The 16,354-nt window shown below is 36.7% G+C and overlaps 1 protein-coding gene across 2 annotated transcripts in view; it reads right to left on the reverse strand.

Annotated features, from left to right (window-relative positions):
* CERT1 (ceramide transporter 1) overlaps positions 1-16,354 on the reverse strand; it is a 138,755-nt gene that overhangs the window by 57,167 nt on the left and 65,234 nt on the right. For both annotated transcript variants that reach the window (XM_015096789.4, XM_015096790.3), the window contains 4 exons: positions 14,850-14,957; positions 14,336-14,474; positions 7,131-7,214; positions 2,846-3,003 (listed from right to left, as the gene is read on the reverse strand). In XM_015096789.4, coding sequence (XP_014952275.2) covers positions 2,846-3,003; positions 7,131-7,214; positions 14,336-14,474; positions 14,850-14,957 — 489 coding nt within the window. The remainder of the gene's footprint in view (positions 1-2,845; positions 3,004-7,130; positions 7,215-14,335; positions 14,475-14,849; positions 14,958-16,354) is intronic.

A 16,354-nucleotide genomic window follows, 5' to 3' on the forward strand; every position in this document is an offset into this window, starting at 1 on the left:
CAAGAGTATATTTTGTATGATTCCATTCACATGCTGTCCAAGAACAGGCAAAACTTATCTGTAAGGATATATTAATGAGCTAACACTGTGGTTACTTCTTGAGGCAGTGGTATGGTATGGAGTAGGAAGAGGCATGAAAAACCTGGGGGGTTATAAAAGTTCTACATTTTGATTTGAGTGGTGGCTACAGGGGAGTATAAATATATATAAAACTCATCTAGCAGTACATTTAAGATTGGTACATTTCACTGTATATATATTAAACCTTAATTTTAAAAAGTGAAGAAAACAAAAACACACAGAACAGCAATAACACTAAGTATACTTCTATAAAAGTATACTTCTATAAAAGAAGGAATACTTCTTTTAAAAATTAAGTATACTTCTATAAAAGAAGGAATTATTTATACAGGTAACTGAGAAAAATCATCACCACTGAAGAACATTAATTTTAAATTATTTAACTATAAGAACAATGGATATAATGTTAGGAATCTACATAAGAGCTATTAAACATAAAATTGGAGACTATAGAGATTTACATATATATTATACATATCTACTATATATGTATATATACTAGATAAAAATATATTAGAAATCTACATAAAAGGTATACAGCTATTAAGTTGCTATTATTTTATCAACTATCACATATTTAATTGCTCTCATTAGATTTTAAGATCCTTCAAGAATGACTTCCCGTTCATTACCGTTTCCTCATTTCTAGCTTATGCTTTAGCACACAACAAGCATACAAATACTTCTTGAAATAAACACAATTTCAATTAAACCATATTGTTATCATTGTACTTTGCTTCCCAGTTATATCAATTACCTAAGTGAAGTGAAAGTAGCTCAGTCGTGTCCAACTCTTTGTGACCCCATGGACTATACAGTCTATGGAATTCTCCAGGTCAGAATACTGGAGTGGGTAGCCTTTTCCTTCTCCAGGGAATCTTCCCAACCCAGGGATTGAATCCAGGTCTCCCGCAATGCAGGCAGAGTCTTTACCAGCTGAGCCAAGGATATCTTTCTTGATAAACAACTCTCTCTATTCAAGAATTTCCTAATCTTTACAGAGTGTGTGTGTGTATATATATGAGTATATATGTACATACATGTGTATGCATATATATACATACACACGCTAAACATACGTGCATATACTGTATGTGCACACATGCATTTATATTTCCTGTAAAATGTAACTGGGATCCTATGTCGACCTTAAGGAAAAACGTGATGGTGGAAAAGGTGAATGAAACTTGTAAGAGCACTATAAATTACAATTATTTGTAGATTTCAATTAATACTACCATCTTTTGTGCTCTTATTTGATTAAATATGGTACCAAATAAAGTGTTTTTTTCACAGGTTATTTGATACAGTCTCTTGGTAAAGAAAGAGAATGGGTAAGATTACCAATATTGAAGACAACTGCAAATCCATGCCCCTTTTCAAATTAGAAATTTGATTGCCAAAAAGATGGGGAAGCCATGTGTTATTCTTAATGGATTTTTTTAGGCAGTGTCATTAGAGCCCATGACTGGAGACAGTGACCCTCTAGGGAAGGATTAGTAGATGGCAGGGAGGGAGGGGTGGTGGCATGTACTTAAAAGAAAGTTACCAAAAAAGTTTTGAGTAAGCTAATCCGGACAAGTTGAAAGATTCTCTTGAACCAGTAGTCTAGTGAATTTAAGGGGTTGTCCTGTTTCCTCATACTTTTTTTGTGTGTGACTCCTATAAAAATTCACTATGATCCACAATTGAAATCATTGATGGTGTAAAAGTTTGACTCCAGAATAATAATGAAGTATCCGTATGTACCTTAAATGGATTTTTTTTACTGCTTGGTTTTAAAAGAAAACATATAGTCAATCAACCTGGCTTACTTTCACCTGCACCTGAGAACATGGGAACCTTTTTTAAACATCAAGTGCTATTAAATGTATAGCCATTCTGCTATTACATCAGTGATGACACTGTTTTCCTTAGTGTTCTGCTCAAATTGCTAAGACCTCCAAATACTGCAAGCAATATGACTCACTAATGGGTGATAGGATTCTGACTGACACCTGCCCTAATATCCAGAGATGAAATATAGAGGAGTAAAATTCTTCTAATTCTGCTACCTAATACCTCTAGACAAGCCTCTGGGCCTCAGCTGCTTCTATGAAATGATGGCACTACCCTAGAACTAAGTTCTCTAAGATATGCTTTGGTTCTAGCGTTCTTATGATGTTAAATTATAAACCAAAGTTTTCCTACCAAACAAATTCACTGAGCCAAATTCTACCTCACACTTATAACTCAAGATTCATAGTATAACATTATTATCAGTGGTGCAGTTTAAACACAGGTAGGAAAGGTGACCATAAAGCAAATGTTCAATGAACAACAAAATGTGTGCTGAGTGACACCAGTGATGCTGGCAAACATACACGGCCATGAATGCAGCAAGCTGAGATTTAACTTTATAAACTGGTATTTTTTATACACACCAAGTAGTTCATATAACTTAGGCATACTTTCATGAGTTAGACAATAAAGCTAGGAAATGTTAAATGGTTCATACTTCTATTTCAAAGCATTACTATTATCATTAGAAAAACTTTTATGTTAAAATCCAATGAAGAATGCGTATCATACAATAACCAAATACATTACCAGTGAATCTCATTAGAAAAATGAATTTAAGATGTTCTAAAGTTTTAGAGGATTAGTAGCACCTACTTCTAACAATCCAAACAATCTTTCCCTAAGAAGTTAGTTAGGTTTAAATGTTTGATTGGTATATAAACAAAATCTGATTATTTTTTAAAAAGTAAAAAGAAAATCTTACCTTGTCCATTCTCTTTTGCCAGCTGTCCTCACGTTTTACCATTAGCTCAATACAATGAGAAAGTGTAGCAAGGATTCCGGCAGTAGTTGCTTTAAAAGTTATCGCCTCACCTTTAAAGTCTATACCATTAATTCCTTTTGGTGTTACATGTGGAAATACTGGAAAAAAAATCAGTCACTATAAATCTTTATAACAAAGAAATCATTCCTCACTACAACTTAAAATTAGATATTTTTTAGAGCAGAACTTTCTTTTTCTTTTTCTTTTTTTTTCAGAGCAGAACTTTCAAAATGGAGTTGCCTTCCTGTTGGCCAACACTTAAAAATTTCCATCCATCTCTACAAGCAAAGAAGCTTGGGACAACATAAGTACTCTCAAGTCCTTTTCTCTGAATTCTGTTTCCTGAACTCTATTTGCTATGCTGTACCCAGTGAATACGTGGTAAGAGAAGTAATAATTTAATAATAACAGATAGCCTAGAGTGAGACCTAATTATAGCAAGAACTATCTTATATTTTGAGAAACCCTGAATTTAAAAGAAAAATCTGAGGAGAAACTGCTGAAATGAATAAGGTAACGTAATAAACTTAAGTAAATGTCTGAATATAATTCTGGGACCAATGCATACATAAAAATGGTTATGTTCCTATATTATAATTTTAATTTAAAGTTAGTCTTTGAATTAAATGAACAATCTTAAAAAAAAACCTCATCAGATGCAAACAGACAGCATAATATCGTTAAGCTTTATTCATTTATTTTTGGGCCACCATGTGCCGTATGTGCAACCTTAGTTCCCTGACAAGGATTCGAACCCATAACCTCCTGCATTGGGAGCGTGGAGTCTTAATCACTGGACAGTCAGGGAAGTCCCACAGCACTTATAGTTATAAGAAACCATTTCAATAGAACTCTTATAAATGAAATAATACTTCCAACTTTAAAAACTCATAATGCAGATATGACAGCAAAGCCACAATCCAAAAATAAACTGACAAACTAAACTTCATCCAACTTAAGAATTTCTACTCTTGAAGGCACTGTTAAAAGAATGAGAGTTTCAGTTGTGGGATAAGTAAGTCTAGAGAGCTAATCTATAGTTAATAACAAAATAATGGTAACGGAGAAAATATGCTAACGAACTTGACTGCAGTAATCATTTCACCATAATCATATACACCAAATCACTATATTGAACACCTTAAATATGTTGCTGTTGTTTAGTTGCTCAGTTGTGTCCGACTCGCTTCGATCCCAAGGACTGCAGCCCACCAGGCTCCACTGTCCATGGCATTTCCCAGGCCAGAATACTAAAGTGGGTTGCCATTTCCTTTTCCAGGGGATCTTCCTGACCTAGGGACTGAACTTACACCTCCTGCTTGGCAGGTGGATTCTTTACCAATGAGCTACCTGGGAAGTCTCACCTCAAATATATATAATATCCATAAAAAAATTTTTTTAAATAATAATGAAACAAGCCACAAACTGGAAAAAAAATCTTTGCACAGAATACATATGATAAAGGACATATCCTTTATCTATCTATCCATATATTTATATACATATTCATATATTAATATTAATATAGATATCTCAGTATATTAATATATAAATATAATACACGGTAATCTCAATAGGAAAATATAATCTACTTGAAAATTGAACAAAAGATCTGAATACACATTTCACCAAAGAAGAAATACGAACAGCAAATAAGCAGATAAAACGATGCTCAACACTTATAGTTACTAGGAAAATGCAAATTAAAACTACAGTGAGATACCATTATACACCTATTAGAAGACTAAAATTTTAAAAGACTGACCACATCAAGAGTCAGTGGGGATATGGAGGAACTTGAGCTCTCAAATATGACTGGTGAAAAGTAGTTTGGAAGGTTTTTAAAAAGTTAAATATATACCTACCATATGATTCAACCATTCCATCTCTTCAAAGAAATAAAATATATATCCATAAAAAAATGTGTTTGAATGTTCACAGGAACATTATTTATAATAGCTCCAAACTGTAAACAATCCAAATTTCTACCAATAGACAAATGAACTGAAGAAACCCGTCATGTTATTTGCACAAGGGAATACCACTCAGCCGTGAAAAGACACTGAATAATGATATGCATAACAATGGGAAATTTCAAACTAAGAAAGAGATCAGGCAAGAAAAATCGAATTCATTAGATTCTAGAACATGGAGACTAATCTACAGCGAAAGAAGGGTTGTGGTTGGTTGAGAAGTAGAGAAAAAGGGAAGACAAAAGGGACGGAGGCAGGGAATTTTTGGACAGTCTTGACAGAGGCGATAGCATCATGATAATACTAAAACTGACCAAACTGTACACTGTAAATATATATACAGTGTATGGTATGTTAATTATTCCTCAATATAGCTGTTTAAAAACCTATTTTTTCTTGTATTCATCTCTTATAAAAGATCATATTTATTTTATATGAAATAAGGTTTACTTCTGGACTCTCAATTCTATTCTACTGTTCTATATATCTTTCCTTGAATTCCAGAAGAACATTTACTTTTGCTTCATTGACTACTCTAAAGCCTCTGACTGTATGGATCACAACAAAGTATAGAAAATTCTTCAAGAGATGGGAATACCAGACCACCTTACCTGTCTCCTGAGAAATCTTTATGCAGGTCCAGAAGCAACACTTAGGACTGGACATGGAACAATGGACTGGTTTCAAATTGGGTAAAGAGTACATTAAGGCTATATACTGTCACCCTGCTTATTTAACTTACATGCAGAGTACATCATGCAAAATGCCAGGCTGGATGAAGCACAAGCTGAAATCAAGATCGCCGGGAGGAATATCAATAACCTCAGACTGCAGATGACACCACCCTTATGGCAGAAAGCGAAGAGGAACTAAAGAGCCTTTTGATGAAAGTGAAGGAGGAGAGTGAAAAAGCTGGCTTAAAACTCAACATTCAGAAAACAAAGATCATGGCATCTTTGTCCCATCACTTCATGGCCAATAGATGGGGAAACAATGAAGACAGTGACAGACTTTATTTTCTTGGAAATTAAAAGATACCTGCCTCTTGGAAGAAAAGCAAAGACAAACCTAGACAGCATATTAAAAAGCAGAGATGTTATTTTACTGACAAAGGTCCATATAGTCAAAGCTTTGGTTTTTCCAATAGTCATCATGTATGGATGTGCGAGTTAGACCATAAAGAAGGCTGAGCACAGAATTGATGTTTTTGAACTATGGTGCTAGAGAAGACTCTAGAGTCCTTTGGACTGAAAGGAGATCAAACTAGTCAATCCTAGAATATTCACTGGAAGGACTGATACTGAAGCTGAAGCTCCAATACTTTGTCCACCTGATGCAAAGAGCTGACTCACTGGAAAAGAGCTGATGCTGGGAAAGATTGAAGGCAAAAGGAGATGAGGGCAAGAGGACGAAATGGTTAGATAGGATCCCTGACTCAATGGACGTGAATCTGAGCAAACTCCAGAAGATAATGAAGGACAAGGAAGCCTGACATGTTGCAATATATAGGGTCGCAAAGAGTCAGACAAGACTTAGCAACTGAAAAACAATTTGAAAATATGCCACGGCCACAGATTTTACTTCATATTCTTTCATAACTTCAGCAAAAATAAGCATAATTAGATTAACTTATTTTTCTCACAAAGGCTTATTTGCAACTTAAAAAAAGTTTTAAAAATCCATGTCAGCTTTTTCTTAGAAAACATTGACTATGAATCACAGGTTTCTGTTACAACCTAACTTCTCCCAACAGATACCACATATATGGGATACCATGTGTTATTTGTCTTCAGTTTATTTCTTAGCATAATGCCCTCCATGTTCATCTGTGTTGTTAAAAACACAGATTTCTAATGAACAACTAGCAGTTCCATCCAGAAAGTAACTCGTTATTAACTGATATATGAAATAAACCACCTTGTTCCTGAGTTTATGAACAACTGTGCTATGAAAGCAGCTATTTCAATAATTTTCCTTTAGTAACACTGATTAAATACATTGCAACACCAGTTTATCAAATGGAAAGAGAAATACTTTTCCAGTACTAGACACTGATTCTACCAAACACTACTGAAATAACTGGCCAATGTCTAAAACTTAGAATTAAATATCTGTCAGATGAGCTGTCGCATTATTTAACGTCAGACTGTATTTACCTCCACGTCTTTTCCTAGAAGAAACTTTCATGTTCCAACTTAAAAAAGACTTTTATTTTTCCCAAATACCTTGAGGGGGAAAACTTTACTACTTACCCTTTTCTTTATTGCCATTGGTATTATGCAAGAAGTCTCCATCAGAACGTGTCGTAGGAAAGTCATCTTCATCATCTTCTACCACTAAATAAAATATATTTAAGAACATCAGGATGAAAGCACACAGAAATTAACCAGTTTATTCTTATGTCCAACTGATTAAATATCCTCTGGATACCATGACTACACGATCTTATTCATCTTTGTATTTTCAGTGCTCATCAACGGATGTCCAATAAGTATGCTGTGAAATGTCTTTAAGTACATTACTATAAAAACCATATCCACTCTCATTTTTTTTGTAAGGGATAGTACTGAGATATAAATTATTCTTTCCTTTAAGTCTTCCTATCTCTTTCTCCTTACCTTAGGGAGATTTTCTAATTCTGCCAGAGACCTACAAAGACTGAAGAGGATGGTAAAGGTATCAATACGTAAAGAAGATACTTTATCTTGCCTCCAGGATACGCAGGGAAAATATAATGACTTACAGTTCTGATACTGATTTTAATTCATCCCAGTATGTCTGTGCCTGGATATTCCTTTTAACTTACCCAATTCCAGGAAATACAGAATTCCCTGTGTTCTTCAACATACCTCTTTCTTCTATACAATACTCTCTTTTTACACTGCCTAACCTACGAATCCTCTGCACTATGTATTCTGCTTCTTAACATCAATTTCTAAACCTCAGCCACCAACCTTACTCTATATTTTTGAATGGCTTCTTCAATTTATTAGGTTGGAGCAAAAGTAACCACAGCTTTTGCATTATTGAAATTTGCCATTTGATATTGGAATACATTCTAAATAAATGTGGTCAGGTTATATATCATTTTAATGCACATTTCTTGCTTTTTTTTTTTGCTAATGATTTATTACTTGTTTACTTTATATTTATTTTAAACTATGGAAATGATACTAGACAAAAGGCAAATTTGAGCAATTTTGTCATCTGAGTTCAAAATGGTTCGTAAAGCAGTGGAGACAGCTCACAACATCAACAATGAATCTGGCCCAGGAACTGCTAACAAACGTACAGTGTAATGGGGGTTCAAGAAGTTTTGCCAAGGAAACAAGAGCCTTGAGGATGAGTAGCCTAGTGGCCAGCCATCGAAGCTGACAACGACAAGTGACAGCCATCATCGAAAATGATCCTCTTACAACTACAGGAGAAGCTGCTGAAGAATCAGCATCAACCATTCTACGGTCATTCAGCATTTGAAGCAAATTAGAAAGGTGAAAAAGCTTGATAAGTGGTGCCTCATGAGCTGACTGGAAATAAAAAAAAATCATCATTTTAGTGTTGTCTTCTCTTAATCTAGGCAGCAGCAACAAACTATTTCCTGATCAGACTGTGACATGTGATGAACAGTGCATCGTACAGGACAAGCGATGACGACCAGCTCAGTGCTGGACCAAGAAGCAGCTCCAAAGCACTTCCCAAAGCCAAACATACACCAAGAAAAGGCCATGGTCACTGCTCGGTGGTCTGTAGCTGGTCTGATCCACTACAGCTTTCCGAATCCTGGCAAAACCACTGTATCTGAGAAGTGTGCTCAACAAATTGATCAGATGCACTGAAAATGGCAATGCTGGCAGCTGGCACTGGTCAACAGAAAGGGCCCAATTCTTCTCCACGACAATGCCCGACTGTACCATGCACAGCCCACACTTCCAAAGTTGAACAAATTGAGCTACAAAGTTGTGCCTCAACCACCATATTTACCTGAGCTCTCACCAACTGACTATCACTTCTTCAAGCATCTAGACAACTTTTTGCAGGGAAAATACTTCCACAACTAACAAGACACAGAAAATGCTTTCCAAGAGTTCACTGAATCCTGAAGCATGGATTTTTATGCTGCAGGAATAAACAAATTTATTTCTCATTGGCAAAATGTGTTAATTGTAATGATTCTTATTTTGATTAATAAAGATGTGTTTGAGTCCAGTCATGCTACAGTCCATGGGGCTGCAAAGAGTCGGACACGACCTGGCAATGATTTAAAATTCATGGTCTGAAATCACAATTACGTTTGTACCAACTTAATATTATCTTTTGCTGAACTCCCTTTCTACAAGAGACATCTGCACATTAAACTAATGTCCTACTTCTTGTCTATCTCCTTACTTCAGGAGCAATTTGGGTCTACAAGGAACATTTCATCTATTTTAACTCTCTCTCTAATGGAAGCAAAGCCTATTCCTATTTCTTTATTCCCTCCCTAACTAAATGGAAAATAGCTTTATTCAGTATTACCATTTTCTAATCAGTGGGCTATTTCATTTTTTTATTACCTGAAAAATTTGTACTTATTTATGATAATTTTCAAACCACAAGCTGCCATTATCTATTAACACTAACACCTACTATTTTATCAGCAGCTAACTGCTATAAATATCCAACTGACATTTTTCTTTTCCATGCCCGTCATTATTCCTCCAGACTTCAATATCCATATTGTAGCTTCTGCAAATACTTTAGTTTCAAGACTAATCAAATTTCCAGATTCTTCTCATCAATAATTTGCAAATAAGGTCAATTCTATGAAACGGGGTTCTCTGGTGGCTCAGAGGTTAAAGCGTCTGCCTGCAATGCAGACCTGGTTTCAATTCCTGGGTCGGGAAGAACCCCTGGAGAAGGAAATGGCAAGCCACTTCAGTACTCTTGCTTGGAAAATCCCATGGACGGAGAAGCCTGGTAGGCTACAGTCCATGGGGTTGCAAAGAGTCGGACACGACTGAGCGACTTCACTTTGTCTTTAAGAAATTAACTAGCACAAAGCTGCTCTAACTTTAAGTCATTAGTCGTCCTCAGACAAGATCCTGACCTTGGCTCAATACTACTATGATTAACTGGTCTTCAATACCGAAATTTTTGCGCTTCTTTCATATCTTCAGCATCTACCTTGGGTTACTAAAGATTTGCTTTCATCTCCCTAACCACTGAGTAGCCTAGTACTATCAAGCAGAAATTTTCAACCTGTTTTTTTTAAAGCAAATAATCAACATATAAAAGTGATGAAAACAAAAGCTCCTCTGGGTAAAAAAGTGGACTTCCCCCCTCCCTTCCCAACCGAGGACTCCTAGTCCATACTGAAGCACCTTTAAGGGATGACATGGTTTGAAACACTGTCCTAATACAAATCTCCCATCCCTATCAGACCAGTCTCTCCCTCACCAACTCATTATCTATTATGCTAAATTCCATCTTTGGATCTTATACATTCCTGCTTTCATTATCCCTGCAATTATCCAAATTAACCATATTAATAACAGCAGCTATTATTGATTTTTTGCTACTAAACACAGTGCTAACATACATATTCTAATTTAAATCTCACAATCATGTGCTTGTGTAACAACATCCACGTTACAGAGGAAAGAGATGTGAAGAAATTGATAAGTAATTTATTTCAAGCCATCAAACTGATAATGAACAGAAAAATAAGATCAGAACCTTTATTTTCAATATGAATATATGTCTTGTTTTTGTGTGTGCGTTAAGTTGCTTCAGTCCTGTCTGACTCTGCAATCCTATGGACTGTAGCCACCAAACTCCTCTTTTATGGGGTTCTCAAGTCAAGAACACTGGATATTTCCTTCTCCAATGCATGAAAGTGAAAAGTGAAAGTGAAGTTGCTCAGTCGTCTCCAACTCTTCGCGATCCCATGGACTGCAGCCCACCAGGCTCCTCTGCCCATGGGATTTTCCACGCAAGAGTACTGGAGTGGGTTGCCACTGCCTTCTCCAGAGCCATCTATCTGGACCTAAATGGTTAATTAAATCTTACTGAAGAGTGTGTGTGTGGCCGGGGGTGGGAGTGGAGGGTGGGCGGTGGGGTAAGGGGGGGCGGCGGGCATTCAGTCTTACTAGCAATTGTAATAAAATGTTTTAAATAAAAACACTGAACACTTAAAATGAGAGCTTGCTATTATCATTTCAGTGACACACAATGAAAGAAGTGTGTGACTCTAAAAATTACTTAAAGTCACAGATAATTTAGTCTTGGTAATTTAGTGAAAGTATTGCTACACCTACAGAGATCCTCAGGTTGGCAATTCTGATGTGTAGTTGAGGCAAGAAACTATGGCGCTTAGTGTTCTTATTCCATGTTATTTCAGCTTTACCCAGCACGTACTCTTAAAAATAAAATTTTGCAAAATAGCCATTTATAGGGAAATTAGTTGTTATGGCTGAACTGCGCCACAACTAAATTCATATATTGACGTCCTAACCTTCCTATACTCCAAACTACGACTGTATTTGGAGACATGGTCTTCACAGAGGTAATCAAGTTAAAATGAGGTCATGACGATGGGCCCAGTCAATATGTCAAGATGACCAGTGTCCTTGTAGGAAAAGGAAGTTTGGACATGGACACTTACGAAGGAAGATAACGTGAAGACATGCGGAGCAGATGCTCATCCACAAGGCAAGGAAAGAAGTCTAGAACAGATCCTTCCCTCATGACCCTCATGGTTTCAGAAGAAATCAAACTTGCCAAAACCGTGATCTCACATTTTTAGCTTCCAGACTGCGGAGAAATAAACTTCTGCTGTTTAAGCCCAGGTGATGGAGTACTTTGGTGACAACAGCCTTAGCAAACTAATATATTAGTCTGTCACTGTTGCACTTTCCAGGTGGCGCTGCTAAGTCGTTTCAGTCGTGGCCGACTCTGTGTGACCCCATAGACAGCAGCCCACCAGGCTCCTCCATCCCTGGGATTCTCCAGGCAAGAATACTGGAGTGGGTTGCCATTTCCTTCTCCAATGCAGGCAAGTGAAAAGGGAAAGTGAAGTCGCTCAGCTGTGTCTGACTCTTGGTGACCCCATGGACTGCAGCCCACCAGGCTCCTCCGTCCATGGGATTCTCCAGGCAAGAGTAATGGAGTGGGGTGCCACTGCCTTTGTGTGGTGCTAGTGGTACAGAATTCACCGGCAATGCAGGAGATACAAGAGATGTGGGTTTGACCCCTGGGTCAGGAAGATCCCCTGGAGAAGGAAATGGCAACCCACTCCAACAGTCCTGCCTAGGAAATCCCATGGACAGAGGAGCCTGGCAGCCACAGTCCATGGAATCACCAAGAGTCAGACATGACAGAGCACACACACATCACTGTTGCTATATAGTCAAACACGAATAGTGTTTAAGGTTATTTTTCAAATCTTCTACACAACTTGGTTGTGAATGCACGCCAATTTCCGCTCCTTCCACCATCACTTTCATCCTTAAAATGCTATGTTTTATTGACATGGAGACACGGACCATTTAAAAATTAAGAAGAATTCAAATCTGTATCTACCTTGTTTTAGTTTAAAGGACAGTTTGCTTGCTGTCTGCAAGCAAATGAAAGCTGATATGTTAGATCTAATTTGACAGAAAAATAAGTATACTTTTTTTTAATTAATGAGAAATAAACGTTCAACCGTCTTTATTTTTTAGAGAAATAAATGTTAAATATTAAAGAGCCAAAAACTTAAAGTATATCAAATATAAAGAATTTCAAGTCTACTTTAGATAAAATTAAGTATTTTAAGAGGAATACGGGCTTCTGCTTTAGACAAAGATGGAACAACAAGGAGAGAATTTACCCTCTAGCATGAAATTAAAAAATTAGACAAAATATATGAAACAATGGTCTTCAAGACACTGGCTATCAGGCAACAAAGGAGTGATCCCTAAGGATTGGGGAACAAATGATGTGAGCCCTGTGACTGGTCCAGTCTATCACGGTGAGGGTTTCCAAGCTGCGGAGTAAGGAGGAACTCAGGAGGAGCCTGGTACTCTCTGAGGTGAGAAAATGGAGCTGAAAATCCAGATAGACAAAGATCACCAGAGTTCAGAAGGCTGAGTACTTGGGAGAAGAGAGCTGTACTGTACAGAGACAGAACTCTGGAGAGGGGCAGAAGATCCCACTGAGAGTCTTGTGTAGAGTATTGATAGCACATATAAGCTGAGGAACTACAGAGGTCATAGAAAGAACCATCTGAAAGGATTCCAGGGAAAAGGACCCAAAGTCTATGTGGAGCAGGGAAAGGGTCTGTCCCTACAACACAGACCTGGGACAATACATAGGGAACTGGCTAGAGAATGCTGAGCAGCTTTGCCTTAGTAGTGGGGAGAGATGGAAATACATTATTCTAGGTTTTTACACAATAAAAAAAGTGGTATATTACTCGAAGGTAGACTGTAATAACTTAAATGTGTATACTATAAACCCTGAAGTAGCCACTGTCATAACAAATTTAACAAAAAGTCAACAAAGGAGATAAAAAAATAGAGTTATAAAAAATATTCAACCCAAAAGAAGGTAGAGAAAGGGAAAAAAGAACAGAGAATAGGAAAAGAATATGTGAGAAGGGATGAGCTCATGCTCTTCTACTCGGCCATCTTGCAGGCAAGTTAACAGAAAGAATATAAACCGACGTAACACATTTAATAGTACAAAAAAACAACCATGTCAGGCAACCTAGTCATACTGGCAATGAACTTAGCACTATTTAGTAATACTGTTATGAGTAGTTCATTTTTGCCTATATGGCAGATTAAGAGAAAAACTGAAGAACAGATACTCCACCAGTAATATTCAGCAGTAACAAGCGAAAAGTATCTTTAGAATTCATATTACAGGTTAACTAAATATCATCGCTCTCTCTCGTAACTCTTAAAGGAAAAAACCACCCTAGAAATTACTTATATATGTACATGTCATTCCATGATTATTCTATTCCATTACCCAGACTTCCTCTATGAGAAAAAGGGCAGAGGAAAGGAAGGAAGACAGAGGGAGAGAAAGAGAGGAAAGAGGGAGAGGAAGAAGAAGAGGGAGGGGAAAAAAGACTGACTGGTTCCCGATGTGGAGGATTTAACACACATATGCTTGTCTCTTATGACTTGTCATAGGGTCTAATTTATTAGACATAATCATGTGAAATGCTCCATATTATCAAGATGATATTACATTTTTTAATAAGATAGAGAGTTCAAAAATCATTTTAAAATCTTCAATGATATCTGGTACTAATTGAGGTGCTATTAAAGTACACAAGTTATGTGGACACTGAAATCTGTGACATTAGCGATGTGTAGCACAAGTAACTATAATTACCTTCATCACTTAAAGACATTACCCTTTAAGATCAAGAGGCTTTAAATCCATTCATTCTCCAAGTAAAAATAGTGGTAATAGCCTAATTAACCTTTATCCCTTTGAAATTCATCCTTGGAGACAGCATCAGCACAGGCATCAAAGAACTTCTGTAGAGTATCAACTTGTCTACACAGTATATCTCTAAAGGTTTCCATTTCAGCCAGTTTCTCACGTAAACTGTGGCCCTTCTGCAACAGAGAAAATGGGATGGAATCCAAGTTAACAAAATTAAAATTTACTTAGTCCCATGGGATTTCATCATCTTTTAATTTAAGGTCTATATCTTACTACTGAGGGCTTGGGGTAGGAAGAGTTGTCAAGTTCAATGTAGTATTTCCAGGGAAAGACTGGAAACTAATTAATTGTTTGACAGTGATAAGCCTGAAGGAAATGATAGAAATAAGCCTGATAACTTGCTAATATTTAATATTTTCAAATTAACATTGTGATGAAAAATTATGAAAGATTTTTTTTCAAAAAACTATTAAATAAGTTCTGCTCACAACATTTAGTACTAAACTCAATTTATGCTGCCTTAACTTAAAGCATTCGTAATTACAAACCTTGAACGAGGAGGTGGATGTCGCAGAATAGCCACTTGCTCCGGATACCAATGACACCATTGAGCCATGTCGACGCAAGCTGGATTCAGATCCATATCCAGATTCAGTCTAAAAAGGAAAGTAAACTACGTGAAAAAATTAAATAAAAAATACTTAATCATCACAAGAAAAAACTTTTTAACCATGTCAGGTGATGAATATTAAGTAAACTTATTGTAGTAAGCATTTCACAATATATACAAATATCAAATCTCTATGCCGTAAACTTTAAACTAATATAATGTTACATGATCAATTATAAAACTGGAAAAAAATACTTGAGAAAACAAAAATTTCCATATAAACTAATAAGATTATTGTAAAAAATTAAAAAATAAGGTTACTGGAACAATAATTAGAAATAAGAGTTCACTCAAGAAATATAGGCAACCCACTGGCATAAGCAATGTGTTTCAATTGCTAACTGCCATTAATTTAGAAATGTACTGAATACCAGCTACATGCTGGGCTAGTGGGCTAACCGTTTATAATAGGAAAGCTAGCTAGCTATAGTAGGTAAGTTCATAGAAACAGAAAGTGGAGTCGTGGTTATCAGGAGCTAGGAAGATGGGAGAATGAGGTGTCAGCATCTACTAGGTACAGAGCTGGATAAGATGAAGCTAGATAAGATAAGACGTGATGATGGTTGAATAACAATGTAGGTAAGTTTAATCTCACAGAATTGTACAGTTAAAAAGCTAAAATGATAGATGGTCATTCATATTTTACCATGGTAAAAAATTTTGGTAGAACAAGGACCAAAAGAAAAAAAGGAAACTTTGAGTACTGTTTCTTTACAGACAAATTACTTATCCTGACATAGCTCAAATCTCTCTGTCTCAATGAAGCCTTTCCTATTATTTCAGGTAGTTTGACTCTGTATTCTCAACCATTCTTAACCTATTATGATTATGGCATCCGATACTCAGTTTTAATAGTTATACGTCATTACTACTCCTGGACCACTGGACTTCGACCTTCTGTAAGACAGCTGACATTTTTTCCATTTTTGGAGTGACCTTAACAGTTCAAGACACAAAGAAAATCCCCCATTTTCCCAACCTATTTTGTCATCACACGATAGAAGGCTTTTTTAGACTCAGCACTGTGATCTAATTTTGAAGAACTACTACTCTTTAGGGGTCCCCAACCCATGGGGGCCACAGACTGGTACCAGTATCACGGCCTGTTAGAACTAGGCTGCAGAGCAGGAGGTGAGTGGCGGGTAAGTGGGTGAAACCTCATCTGTATTTACAGCTGCACCCCACTGCTACAGTTGAATCATCCTGAAAGCATCCCCTGATCCCATCTGTGGAAAAACTACCTTCAATCAAACAGGCCCCTGCCGGGGTCCAGCCCTGGTGGATCCAGGGAATTCGAAGTGGGGACGGCGTTGGCGTGAGAAAAACTTATTTATTTATTAATATAAGATTAGATTAGGAAGAAATACTGTAGTAGGAAAATTA

This window comes from Ovis aries, chromosome 7 (assembly GCF_016772045.2).
Source record: "Ovis aries strain OAR_USU_Benz2616 breed Rambouillet chromosome 7, ARS-UI_Ramb_v3.0, whole genome shotgun sequence".
Taxonomy (NCBI): domain Eukaryota; kingdom Metazoa; phylum Chordata; class Mammalia; order Artiodactyla; family Bovidae; genus Ovis; species Ovis aries.